Below are 15168 nucleotides of genomic sequence, written 5' to 3' on the forward strand. Positions count from 1 at the left end.
AATCATGATCTTTGATTAGTTTATCCCCTTAAACATATTTATTACCCTGCTGCCGGGAGTGTCCTTGGGCTTCAAAATAATACACTTCGGCACAAGCCCAAGCCCAAGAATCTGATCCAGACTTGATGGTAGACTTGTGAGATGAAATCATGATGAAGGCATTGGAGATCTACAGAGTTCATAAGCTGCAAATTCATCAACTACCACCAACACAAATCATGATTCCCTACTTGATTAACGCCCATCAATGTTTGACTAAAGAACAATAGGGCCCCCAATTGTAGCAAGATATCAGAAAAAAAAGTACAGAAAGAATAATTAACGCCAACAAGGTTATCCAAAGAAGGGGTGCAAAAAGATGATGAGATTGAAAGCTTAATGCCAAGAAACACCCAATATCAAAGGTTCTTTGAGAGCTGAACCATCAAAGCTAGTTTACCCAGCCATAGCCATGACGAATTTCCTTCAGCAACTAAGATAAAGCACAGAGCAACTAACTTGAACTCATCTGCTTCATGTGCAGAATAATAGCTTCTGATGCTTTACAGCCCTACTTATTCTTAGTCTTCACCGGCTGATGTGCATTCCATTGCAATAGCATCCATATTATGGATGTGCCTGTAATAACAGAACAACTTCAGTTTGAGAAAACTAGCGCTACAAGTACATCAGGTGAATCAACTTGACAAGCAATTGAAATACTAGCATGCTGATTGGAAAAATGATCAACTGTAACTATTTCAAGAAATGAAACCATCCTGCACGAAGAAGTTATCACATAATGCTCACAGAAAATGTGTTTCAAATAGCCTCAGAAAGAATCTGAATCTCTATTAGGCCTATGCTTGGCATTATCATTTCTTGTTACATCATTTTCCTTTTTTATAGAAATCGTCATTCATGCTGGAACAGCAGAAATAAGTCACTTGAGCAGCAGCAGCCAGCTCATCCTACCAATACTTGTCAGACCAGCAGAATTAAATAGGCAAGCAAAGATGTTTTATATGAGTTTCCGAAACAAGAATGAGGATACACAACATTCAGTTACAATTATGGGAAGCGCTATTCCACATCCAAGGCAGACACAAGCTTAATTTCTTGTTCCATTCTGCTCAGTTTCAGGTCACATACAAAATACATTGAAAACAAAATGTAGTGGTGACAAAATATGGTATTTTGAACAAATAGTTAGCGGTATAATGAGAAATGAATCTGTTGCTCATTCCTTTGAGGGATAGGACAGGCAGAACATTCTTCAAATCTTCTTCTGTGGAATAGAGGATTAATGAAGCGGAATCCGACTTAAATCTCAACATGTCAAACAAAAGGCAAATTTTTATCGAGATGGTGAAAATGGAGCGAAGGACCTCAAGTAATTTCATTCAATAATTTCTCTGGTTACCATTGTTCACAGATAATGGAGTATAAACATTCAGAAGAAGTTATAGAATCCCGAAAATAACCTATTTCAATCTTCTCAAACTTCAAAATTATGGCCTCCTAGGGGAAACTAAAAAGATTCAAAAAAAAAATTTACACGATTTAAAGTTATTGAAGAAGCAAAAATACCAAGATTGCAGAATATTTCAAGCAAAATAGCAATTGCATAGAAGATCAAGCAGAAATTGATGATATTTCAGACGAGCATTGTATAGCCAGAAGTACCTGCAAAGATGCCAACAGTTGTAAGGTTCCCAATGGCCATGGTATGATATATCAGGTACTCGGTCAAGAAATGACCAAAGGCATAGATGAAGGATAAGAATGTTGCCAAATACAAAGGCTTATTGTCAAGGTTAAATGCACAAAGAATGCACAGGGTGCAAGTCAATAGTGTCCAAATCCCAAATGTCCTTCCATGAACTTCAGTCACTACAGAAGAATACAAGACATTTTACATTTTAATTAGGAAGATGCTCTAACTTCAAACCACTCACAAAAGTACACATTTTCATATAAATCTTTCGAAATATAGCATATTACCAATCACATCAAGAAAAGCATGTGAATATAAAAACATTTCAATTTGCTGGTTAACAGGTCCATCTCCTAGAGAATTTCTAGTAGACTGCTAACCTAATGCTTAAGCATATAAGTTTACAGTGACAGCAGACCATTTACAAAAAGCCTTTTTCTTTGTTCAGACCTGCATTCCATATTGAAACCCATACAAAGTTGCCAAATGTTGCAGTCAGAGCTCAAATTCTGTTGTCCTACCAAAACTGAATTGTTGTACTCAAGGAAGTGATTGTATTCTTCTTAGACTACGTGACATTGAACAAAAGCATTGGCATTCTTTCAAATCAAATAATTAAGTCCATCGTCCATGACTCAATTAAGTTTCTGGCACCACTCCATGCTCTATCTCAATAGCCCTTTTTTAAGTATTACAAAAACTCTCTAGCATTTTAATTTCGTCAACATCAGACATCTTATGGTTAAAACCAATCGTCACAATACCATCCATTCATCCACTATCTTAAAGTAAATCAATCATTTGTCCCTCTAGGATTAGACTAAGACGGATCATGAACTAAGAAATAGACGCACAAAAACCAATTTGGTTCACACAATTTCACTGCATAGGGAAATTAGTGAAGCCCAGAAAAACGTTCAAAATATAATTTTCCAGTGAAGATCAATCCTTTGAATGAAAGCCGCTGATACAACATAATTCTTCCAGCAAGTAGTAGTCCTATTCCATTACGAGGGGAAACAAAATCCCGGTAAATCAGCAAAAGCAAATGAAGGAAAAGAAATCCCAGTACAGAATCAAGAAGCTTTTAGCACGGAGGAAACATTCACTCCCTACACAAGGCGTAACTGAAGGGATTTGACTGTTTTGGGATCTCAAGGAAAAATATACTACTGTCACGGGTTCTTTAATTTCCCAAAACGAAATCACATCACAATCCCAAGAAGGAGCTGAATTTGTACGTAAATTCAAGCACTAGTATTATATGATTCACGAAATCATGCTGACCAAAATGTACACTACAGTTTGCACGATCCCAATAAATGGGAATCACAAGTGGGATCTCTTGTGAAATGTGTAAATGACAAAGTAAGTAAAGAACAAGAGTGGCGCTATGCTATTTGCTTAACTGGTTGTCTGAGAGAAAACGGCGAGGCGTAGAGCCCAAATATCCACGAATCCGAACCATACCGATGCCAACCGAAGTGAACCCACTAACATTAACCACCATCCCAGTAGTTTCATCTTCTCTTTCCTCCTTTTTTTTTCTTCTTCTTTTAATTTTGTTTCCCTCTTTTCCTTTTCCCGTTTCTGGCCGCTGCTGCCCTGGGTCTGTGGCTACGCTCGTGTGTGTGAGGACTGAGTTAGTGTAAAGCAGTAGTACTACGGCTGCTTCTTTTTCTAAAGTTACTTCGTAGGCTAGAATCTAGATTTGCTTTTCTTTGCTGGAATTAAAGTTGTTGACTTTTATCAGTTATTTTTTGGTAGGCCTTGTCAAAGTGGGCTTGAAGTCCACTTTTGAGACAATATTTGTGTGCGTGTATATATATGGTATTGGATCCATTTGGGACTTGGCCCGTCTCAATTTACATCAATTTCTTGCTTTCCTTTTACCCTCATTAAAAAAAAATTTTTTGTTTGCAAAATTCAAGTAATGGGCTTGTTTTACTTTATTTTCATAAATTTGGTACTGGAATTAGGTTATGCCATTTAATAATCCCCAACCAGATGCCATTCACCACAACGTGTGAATTTGGAATTTGATTTTTGATTATGGTCACTTTTGACACCTTGCTTGGGAAGTGAGAATAGGGGGCAAGAGAAAAGATTCAGTAATCATTTATCTCTCCTTTGCGAGTTAAATCGAGGAAGAAGGCCAAATTGCTTCCAAACTTAAAATAGCTTTACTTCCATAGTTGGAAAGAAATGGGAGGGAACAAAAAAGGACAATAGGTATAATTTCTGACGTATCCATTATTACTAATGAATGTGAGAGTTTATTCTATGTTCCTTTACAAAATACTAGAGTTGTGAGATTTAACAAATAAAAGAGTGGGAAAAAAATGGAAACATAGAATGGAACAAAAATTTTTTTTTATCTTTTCTATTTATACTACGATAGATCATCTATATGTATTCTAGAAGGGGTTTTTAGCAGAAACCCTCTCAATGGTTTCTAAACTTCTCATTTTTTTTTCTAGATTTTTGTATTTATTTTAATACATAAAAGTAGTGGGTTATAACCAACATTATCATCAATCAAATTTAAATTTAAAATATTCCCACTATCTCTTAACTCATTCTACAACCACTCCTACAAATCCTCTAATACATAAAAAGTAGTGGGTTATAACTAACTCTATCACCAGTCAAATTTAAAATTTAAAACTTTCCCACTATCTACCATCCTCTAATCATCCTCTCACGTTTCCTCCCACGTTTCTCACTCCAATTAAGAGTCCTCCCATTAAGAATTTCACCTCAATTAAAACTCCTCCAAACATAGCATCCTCATTTCAACTCCGTCGTTTTTCTTTGTTTTCGGTTATCTATTGATTTTATTTTTTTTTTGTGAGCAGTTATGGAAAAGATTATGTGTAGAGACATCAACGGAAATCAACCTTTTTGCAGAGAACTGGAAATATATTCTTGCCGGCTTAATTTTCCAGGTCGGTCCCCTCTGCCCCTCCTTTTTGTCATGTTTTGCTTTTCTTTTGAGGTGATTTGGCCTTTTACTTTGTTTTTTTTAACCTTTTATTTTGGGGGCTGGCGGATGGTTTTAATTGCATACATAATCAATGCTTTAAAGAGGCCATGTGAACAGTTGCGTTCTGTTTCTCTTTAGGCCAATTGATATGGTCGACTGATGACTTTGTCAATAGTAGTGTCTTAGATTTCTAATAGCGGTGACATACATTGGATAACCTGCATTACAGACATCTTTTCTTCTTTTTCTATGTGGGAGTCCAGCCATGCAAGAATATTCACGTTTTGAAAGATACATCCATTCTCTTTTCTTTTCTCTTTCTCTCTCTCTTTCTCTCAGGTACGAATTTTTTTTTCCTTTTGTTATTTTATGTCCTCCTATCACTAGATATTAATTTGGCTAAATCTGAACACAAGGATATGACTTGCATGCAAGGAAGAGGAATCGCTTCTTTCCATCTATTAACCTTTTGATGCACCTGAAAATGCATTCATGATATTAATGTGCAAAAATCCATAGTAGTGTTGCTTAAATGATAAAATCTAGGTGTTATCATTTACATGCATTTTTAGTTTTCGTGTGCTAATGAAAACAGTGACATAAAAGAGTTTCTCTCTCTTGCCAACTTAATGCATGTTACTCTATGATATGTTTGACGCATCCAAGATTTCTATCCCACCAGGCCTTCTTCATTTCATCATGGCGGTTACTTTATTTTTTATTTTTTGTATTTTTATTCTTCTCAGTTGATTAAAACCTTTTTGTCACGTAGTGATTCCATGGACATGATTTGACATTTAATGATGCATGTTATAACTTATAAGGACAAACATAACACAATTTTGATAAGCCTCTATTCCTTTGCAAAGATGCTACTCCACTTTGATGTCTATTGTTAAAGCATATTTCTAAAACTTAAATTTGCAATGTGTTATTTCGAGTCCTGCCACTTAGGATGAAGTCATCCTATACCTTCGTGTAGTAGGGAATATGAGTTCTGATAGGTCAATATTTATGTGTTTCCATTTGCGTATAGAGAGACCCATGCTTCTTAATACTTTTAGATGTTAATCATACTTCATTTTGGTAAGTCTTCTACATGGAATCTCTATTGGATGCTTGCACACAAGAACATAGTGGGTTCAGGGAACCTCATTGAGTCTGGAATAGAAGCAAGACCCAATAACATTGTTTGTGGGAATAATATTTGAAAATACAATGGAAATGCCCGTGTACCAAAATATATTTATGTAGGGAAACCCATGCATACCCGTGCTACGCTATGGTATTTTTTATTATTTTCGATTATTCTCAATACTGTAATATGTTCATAATATTGATTGAATTAGTTTTAATTCGATCTCACCGTCCAAATTTTTTATTCCTTGATCATAAGATCCATGCACTTCACCACTCTGCTTATTTTTGTTTTCTTACGTTTTAGAGCTTTCATGGTTAGAAGAATGAGTTAATTCTAAAACGGATGAAGACTAAAATAAAATAAATGTTCGAAATATTTAGCGTTTTCATCGTCTTACTTTTGATCATGTACTTTGTTGGTGCACTTTTAGTACTGTAAGATTTACTGCTCTTTTATATGCTTTGGATATGAGTTGTACGGACAAGGGGCACAAACGGTGCAACCGTTTGTGCCGGTTGTATTCATTTTTCACTGCGCGTAACTTCCATTGCACACGATGTAACTTACTTTGCACACGACGTAATTTTATAACACTTTTTGTGGGCTCTACACATAGCGTGAAAATCGAGTTACATGCTGTAATCTGAGCCGCATAAATTTTTGAGGCCATATCGTGGCTGTGAACCTTCAAGAATGGTTGTCACTGACAACCGTTCCTGCCCCATTTCTGAGTTGTACGGTTGTTTTCTTTATCAGTTGAACAGATTAGACCATATTCCATGCCGAGTTGACTTAGTTTGCCTAGCTTACTTGGAACAACATATGTTTGGTTAAAACCAATGTTGACAACAACTCCTGAGGTTCGCCTTGCCACAAATAATGCTAAAACGGCCTAGAGTTAATTCAGAATACTCCATCAGAAAATAAAAAAAGACAAATAAATAATTCTCAATAAACTACTCTGCAAATAACCATTTGAATTTACTATAAACCAGAGCATAATTTAAACGAATTACTGTTATTAAATTATCTCAGACGAAATCAAGACTTAGAATTGTCTGGCAAGAGGGAGATGACACACACTTCAATTTTTTTATGTGTCCATTAGTTCATGCCTATAAAATTAGTCCAGCGGCTTCCTTTTCAGGATACATCTTTCAAAAAAAGACAGTTCTTGAATGATATACACATTCTATCATATTTCAATCTATTGTTAGACAGATATTACATTTTTATTTTATTGGTACAATTTTTTCACCTTTATTTGTCCACCCTTTCATTTTCATTTTTTTCAATAATGTCAACACCGTGCGTAGCACGAGTATTCCCACTAGTTTATATGTATTGCAGAAGGGGTTTCTAACAGAGATCCTCTCAATGGCTTTCAAACTTTTCATTTTTTTTTCTAGATTTTTGTGTTTATTTTAATACATAAAATGTAGTGGGTTATAACCAACCCTATCACCAATCAAATTTAAAATTTAAAACATTCACACTATTTACTTCATGTTATCACTTATAGTTTGTTATTTATACTTTAAATTCTTTTTACTCCTTAATTAAAGACAAACTAGTGTGAATACCCGTGCTATGTACGGTGCTGATATTATTGAAAAAATAAAAATAAAAGGGTCAATTAAAAAAGGTTAAAAAATTGCACCAACACAATTAAAATATAATATCTGTCTAACAATAGTTTGACATATGATAGAATGTGTATATTATTCAAAAATTATCTTTTTTCGAAAGATAGATCCTGAAAAAATAATAGAAATTATATTAGAAAATGAATAATATATGAATAACAATAAATGTAATTAAATGTTGTTAAAATGAAATACTTACAAATATTATGCATTCGATTTGATAATCTTACACGAAGGTGCGAACATTCTTCACACCAATCAACTTTTTGTACGAAAGGTAAAATTGGTGATTTAATTAATTCTGTTGAATTTTGTGGAATGTGTACCACAAATGAAAATGCATGATCTTTGCATGAATTAATTCGTTGGTTGAACAATCTATCACCATTGTCCTGAGAATTAAGTACGTGCAAAATTCAAAATTAGTGTATTTTTTTTACATAATTTATAAATAGCATTATAAAAAATGAACATATATCAAGAAATTCTACCTTCCTTTGTAATTCTCTAAGATAAGAAACATCACAGCCAAATACGAATCGTGCATGTCTGTCTTGTAGATTAAGGTGCATGTTACCACTGGAATCTTTTATTTGTATGTTAACATTGTACCTATTTGACAAATAAAATGTCATATACAATACAAAAAAATTTGTTAAAATTAAAGGTACATGAAATTAATTATCTAACAACAGTATTGACCACGTCATTACAATACATACACACTATTTTTTAAAAATGACTTTCATATAATTATCCACAATTTTTGCATAGCTCATAGAAAATATTTTATATGTTAATGTTCTAAATGTAAGCAAGTATTCGAAAATATTTAACCTAATAAGAATAAAAGAAAATATAGGTTATGATTATAAATTTAAAAAATTTGTACAGTAATTATATTAAATAGAATAAATTTACTGTATGCATGATTGTATATTCGAATATCCGTATTCTTTTTGAATTTGCTATCAACAATGCCTGTGATTTTATAAAATTGCTTGATCTCAACCACGTAACTAACTTTCGAGTACATGTATCATTTTCAAACTTACAATTTTTTGAAATACATGTTAATAAGAGTATGAAATAACATTAAAAGTTTGATGTAGTATTACTGATGAAACTCACCAACTGCGCAGGTATCGAGCAAAATCTAAATTGTGATTAATATATAATTTGCTAACTCCAATTGTACAAAGTGATGGTCTTACATAATATGGTCATATTCGCTAAAAAACTATTCAAATTATATAGAGTATAAGTAAAAACATTTGATTTACCTCTGAAATTTCGTATGCAAGTAAAATATTATTTTTTGTAGAAGACTGATATTATAGGATTTGTATTATGTTGAATAACTTGATACTCAAATCACCGATGAGACAAAATTTGCCTAAATAAGTTTTACAGTATCTTAACTCCTTGCAAAAATGAAAAAAAAAACACACTAAATAGTCCTAATTGGCATCGCAAGTTATGGCAACGTGTCAGTGGCATCTATGCCTAATTTTTTTTTGGGGGTCAAAATCTAGTTCTAATTGGTTCTGCTGTTTCTTGATCATGTTGTATGGTTTTGAATTAAAATTGTATTAAAATAGCATGTGAAAGAGCATTTATCTTTAATTAAGGAGTACAAATGATTTAAAGTATAAATAACAAACTATAAACGATTTATGAAATAAATTATGAAAAAGTTTTAAATTTTAAATTTGACTGGTGATAGAATTGATTATAACCCATTACTTTTTATGTATTAAAATAAATACAAAAATCTAGATCCCACTACTTGTTCCGTTTTTTAGATTTTTTTGGGTTAAATATAGTAAGTCCCTTAACTTTACATTTAGCTGCACTTTACCCCCTCAATTTTACATTTAGTTGCACATTTGTGATTTTTTTGAAACGTGATTATAATTTACAAATTTCATTTGTAGGGGTGGTTATAGGGTTAGTGTGATGACAAATATTTTTTAATTATAAAAATGTAACATTGTATTAACATAGCATACGAATGAGTATTTGTCTTTAATTAAGGAGTAACAAGGATTTCAAGTATAAATAACAAACTATAAACGGTTTATGAAATAGGTAGTGAGAATATTTTAAATTTTAAATTTGATTGGTGATAAGGTCGGTTTTAACCTACTACTTTTTATGTATTAAAATAAATACAAAAATTTAGAAAAAAGAATGAGAAATTTGAAAGCCATTGAGAGGGTCTCTGCTAAAAATTCTTTCTGCAATATATATAGATATAGATACTCATTCGCATGCTATTTTAATACAATGTTATATTTTTATAATTAAGAAAGATTTGTCACCACACTAACCCTATAACCATCCCTACAAATGAGTTTTGCCAATTACAATCACATTTCAAAAAAATCACAAATGTACAATTAAATGTAAAATTGAGAGAGCAAAGCGCAGCTAAATTTAAAGTTGAAAGGCTTACTATATTTAATTCTAAAAAAAATTTCAAGAACAGAACAAGTAGTGAGTTATAGATTTTTGTATTTATTTTAATACATAAAAAGTAGTGGATTATAACCAACCCCATCACCAGTCAAATTTAAAATTTAAAACTTTTTTCATAATCTATTTCATAAACCGTTTATAGTTTGTTGTTTATATTTTAAATTCTTTTTACTATTTAATTAAAGACAAATACTTATTCACATGTTATCTTAATACAATTTTAATTCGGAGGCATACGACATGATCAAAAATAGCAGAACCAATTAAGACTAGGTTTTAGCCAAAAAAAAAAAACTAGGCCTAAATGCCACTGGCACGTTGCCGTAACTTACGATGTCAATTAGCACTATTTAGCGTCTTTTTTCTTTTGCAAAGAGTTAGGACACTGTAAAATTTATTTAGGCAAACTTTGCCTCATCAGTGATTTGAGTATGAAGTTATTGAATATACTACAAATCCTATAATATTAGTCTGCTACAAAAAATAATATTTTACTAGCATGTGGTATTTGTGTACAAAATTTCAGAGGTAAATCAAATGTTTTTACTTATATTCTATATAATTTGAATAGTTTTTTAGCGAATATAACCATACTATATAGGACCATCACTTTGTACAATTGGACCAGGCAAATTGTATATCAATCACAATTTAAATTTTGCTCGATACTTGCGCAGTTGGTGAGTTCCATCAGTAACACTGCATTAAATTTTTAATGTTGTTTCATACTCTTATCAACATGTGTTTCAAAAATTATAGGTTTGAAAAAGATACATGTGCTCAAAAGTCATTTACGTGATTGAGGTCAAGTAATTTTATAACATCACAAGTATTGTTGATAGCAAATTCAAAGAGAATATGGATATCCGAATATACAATCATGCATACGGTAAACGTATTCTATTTAATTTAATTACTGCATAAATTTTTTAAATTTATAATCATAACTTATACCTTCTTTCATTCTTACTAGGTTAAATATTTTCGAATACTTACTTACATTCAGAGTATTAACATAGAAAACATGTTCTATGAGTTATACAAAAATTATGAACAACTATGTGAAGGTCATTTTTCAAAAACAGTGTGTATGCATTGTAATAACGTGGTCGATACTATTGTTAGGTAATTAATTTCATGTACCTTTAACTTCAACAAATTTTTCTGTATTGTATATAACATTTTATTTGTCAAACAGGTACAATATTAACATACAAATCAGATATTCCAGTGATAACATGCATCTTAATCTACATGACAGACATGCATGATTCGTATTTAGTTGTGATGCTTCTTATCTCAGAGAATTACAAAAAAGGTAGAATTTCTTGATATATGTTTATTTTTTATAATGCTATTTATAAATTATGTAAAAAAAATACAGTAATTTTGAATTTCGCACGTACTTAATTCTCAGGACAATGGTGATAGGTTGTTCAACCAATGAATCAATTCATGCAAAGATCATGCATTTTCATTTGTAATACGCATTCCACAAAATTTAAAAGAATTAATTAAATCACCAATTTTAGCTTTCGTTCTAAAAGTTGATTGATGTGAAGAATGTTCGCACATTCATACAAAATTATCAAATCGAATGCATAATTTTTTTAAGTATTTCATTTTAACAACACTTAATTACATTCATTTTTATTCATATATCATTCATTTTCTAATATAAATTTTTATTATTTTTCAGGATCTATCTTCCGAAAAAATGTAAATTTTGAATAATATACACATTCTATCATATTTCAAACTATTGTTAGACAGATACTATATTTTAATCGTGTTGGTACAATTTTTTAACCTTTTTAATTCACCATTTTATTTTTATTTTTTTTAATAATATTAGTACGTGCATAGCACGGGTATTCACATTAGTTTTTATATGTATTCATAGATTCTTTTTGCTTACATAAATGTATAGTATCAAAAGATATGCAAATCGTTCTTGAAATAAGAGATGAAGGCTCTAGTGTAAGTGACAATCAAACAAGTCTTAATTAAAGAATTAAGGAATAGACAAAACGAGGCACGTTTCTAGCTACTAGATATGCTAAACAGATTGGGATTATGAAAGTTGGTTGCCCGATAACGTTGGAAGTATAGACTTCCCTGCAAGCTTAGGGCAAACTCAGCTCAATTTGATTGAAGATGATTTACATCATGTTGTTTACGGACCTTAACAAAATGTTCCTCTGCGTATTAATTTGGTACATGTCTAATTATTAGTGGATCACATATACAAAGCTAAGATCGACGAGTGCGATCTAAATAGGGTGATACGACTAAGAAAGAGCGGGCTGGCTTGCAAGAGAACCGAACCACGGTACTAACTCCTCGTAGTGACTCTGACGCTCAAGTCAGTCAAGAGTTTAAGGGTTTCAAACGAGTTAAATATATTCAGTTGTGTACCTTTCCATCGCTCAATCCTCTATAATTTATAGGACTTATCTAGAGCTGTAAACGAACCGAATCGAATCGAGTATCTCATGTTTGAGCTCTATTCGTTAAACTGTTCGAACAATGTTCGTGTTCGTTCGTTAATTTTCGAACTTCAAACATGTGTTCGTGTTCACCTCATTAAGAAAAGTTCGCGTTCGAGTTCGTGTTCGTATTCGGCTCATTTAACATAAACGAGCCGTTCGCGAACACGTTCAAATAGTTCGAATCCAGATTATTCTAGACCTTAAATATGTAACACAAATCATTAATCATCCTAAAAAATAATTAAAATACTAAATAACTAAATTTCATTATTCATTAACTACATAATCAACATTAACATAAAAATAACCAATAAAACAAAGTAATTTGTCCACCAAGCTTTAGAAATTAAAATGAGTACAATGAGCTACATCCTTTCAATCTGGAAGTATAACTTCTTCATATGTCTTGAAGTCATCAACAATTGATGATTCCTACCAAAGGAAAAAATGAATTAGAATTAAGTAAGAATGGTGAATTTATAAAAATTGTAGAAATAAAGAAACATAACATATATGATATATTACCTTTAATTGCATTTGAAGGCTTAAATATTGAACAGATTTTGTAGAGAGAGAAAGTAGATTTTGTAGACAAATCTTTGAAGGGTTACTGAGAAAGAAATTATGGAGTGGCCTTCTTATTTAGATGAATATCAAAAGCTTGTGATTCGTATAAATACTCCTAGGTATGCTACTAACTTTACTCCCCTGTTTCTTCTTCACTTGTTTATTGGTTGCTGGGTCTACTTTTCCAGATTTTGTTTCGATTCTTCATCCGAGAACAAGAAGTTAGTATGAAGATTTTTCGATTCTTCACTTGTTATTGGTTGTTGGTTGTTGGGCCAGGGTCAGATAACAAGAAGTCAGGATGAAGATTTTGTTGAATTTTTTGTTGGTTCATTCCTCTGTTTTCTTTGTTTTCTGGGTTGCCTTGCAGTAAACAATTTTTTGGGGGAGAGAAACAAAAAAAAGAAAATGGAAACTACTGCAAATATTTTCCTTTCCATTTTTCCCAATATTCACTCCAAACTTCTTGTGATTTCCAACCTCAAAATATTCAGAAGCTAGCTGATTATAAGCTTAAAGTAACAAGAAGTCAGATGCCTTCAAGCTTGCAATCAAATTCAATCTAATGAATTCAAAAAATTCTAGATTGAGAAACACAAATTCATAGATCTGTCAAAAATCATACCGAATCAAAGGAAGGAGGCACGTGATCTCCGAAGTCAGCCAGCCACCAAAGAAGTTGATTGGGGCAACTTGAACTCCAGTCTCTCTTAGCAGCTTATGTGATCGGAGATAGCTTATCAGCAGCAGCCAACGGGAAATGAACGGTTTCAATTTGGACTTTGGACGATAGGAACTAGAAAGCCTAGAACAGCAGCGGCCAACGGGGAATGAAAACAAAAGTGAGGTTGGAAAGAGGAAAGTCTTAGAATTTCTTATGAGTAACCCTAAATTTGTCAAATGATAATTATATCCATGTTCGCGAACGTTCGTAAAAATTCGCGAACATGTTCGTGTTCGCTCGATTATTAAATAAACAAAAAATTTCGTTCGAACTCGGTTCGTTTAAGGTTTCGAACGAGCCTTTAACGAACACAAACGAATTGAAATGAATTGAGCTAACGAACAGTTCGGTTCGTTTAACAGCTCTAAGCTTATCCAATAAGCTATGAAGGCATTAAATTTATCCTCTTACCCCATAGTAGTTATCTCGTTCGAGAGTATGAATCTCTTAGATTACTAGAGGTAGAGTCCTCATCAAATTCAAGCTCTGCCCTTATCACGCGAGCCCCAAATTGGGATGTTTGTTGCTCCACTTATGTTTGGGAATCGCCCGAGCAAGACATCTCAGCACTGACACGTGTCGTCAAAGGGTTTTTCCTCCTCACTAAGCATTTAGGTATTCTCTTCCTTTTAGTTATTCTCTTTCTTTTTTTTTTTGAGTGAAAGGTTTTAAATTCAGAATCTTTTATTTACAATCTTTTCTATCTTACCATTCAACCCATCCCCTCCCCATTCTCTTCCATCTAATGCATGTGGAACATATCTAAATTGAAAAAGAAGGGCACATAATGAAGTTTTTTTAGGCTGACATGAGATGGCTTAGTTAATTTATACACTGTTGGAAGCCAAAAAAAAAAAGAAAATAATATATTAAAGTTTTTCTATTTGATGTGCTTGCATCATATGACGATGAGTGTATGAACCAAAAAGGGTCGATTCTCTATAAAAAAAAATCTAAATTACCATATGTAAAACCTAAAATTAAGGTTTTAATAATATTGACTCCCCAAAGTTATAGCATTGAGGAATTAAAATCATCACGCAAAGTGTATATGTAAGAGAGAAAAAGGGTAAATAACTCACACTATCATTAATATCTCAAACAATACAAAAAAAGTCAAGCTATAATAAAAATAGCCCACGTCTCTCATACCCTAAGCCAACAATACTTGGAGATTAAAAAATGATCATATAAGTAATTACCTACTAAAATACCAATTAGTAAATATGAAAACAGTTACAAAACTGACTCCAATAAACTAGTAAGTAAATAAATAAATAGAAACTGCTAAGCTTCATTTATTATACCAACACCCTCTACTCTTTACTTCCCCGTCACACTTTGATAGTCCTGTTTCTTTTTTCACACAGTTTAAGAAAAAGGTAGTTAATTTTGTTAGAAAAGTAAATTTAGATTGCTATTTTCCTAAAATACC

The 15168-nt window shown here is 32.3% G+C and overlaps 1 protein-coding gene and 1 long non-coding RNA gene across 2 annotated transcripts; both read right to left on the minus strand.

Annotated features, from left to right (window-relative positions):
- Positions 1–201: 201 nt before the first annotated feature.
- On the minus strand, positions 202–3361 carry LOC113711140 (ergosterol biosynthetic protein 28). The gene is made up of 3 exons (XM_027234313.2): positions 3106–3361; positions 1666–1872; positions 202–618 (listed from the first exon to the last, which is right to left on the minus strand). The coding sequence occupies exons 1-3, from the start codon at positions 3218–3220 to the stop codon at positions 551–553; spliced, it is 390 nt and encodes a 129-aa protein (XP_027090114.1). The 5' UTR covers positions 3221–3361; the 3' UTR covers positions 202–550.
- Positions 3362–12683: 9322 nt separating this feature from the next.
- Positions 12684–14511, minus strand: LOC140014952 (uncharacterized). The gene is made up of 2 exons (XR_011821706.1): positions 13635–14511; positions 12684–12874 (listed from the first exon to the last, which is right to left on the minus strand). It is a non-coding gene; the product is annotated as an uncharacterized lncRNA (long non-coding RNA).
- Positions 14512–15168: the final 657 nt, after the last annotated feature.

Source organism: Coffea arabica, chromosome 10e, assembly GCF_036785885.1.
Source record: "Coffea arabica cultivar ET-39 chromosome 10e, Coffea Arabica ET-39 HiFi, whole genome shotgun sequence".
NCBI lineage: Eukaryota > Viridiplantae > Streptophyta > Magnoliopsida > Gentianales > Rubiaceae > Coffea > Coffea arabica.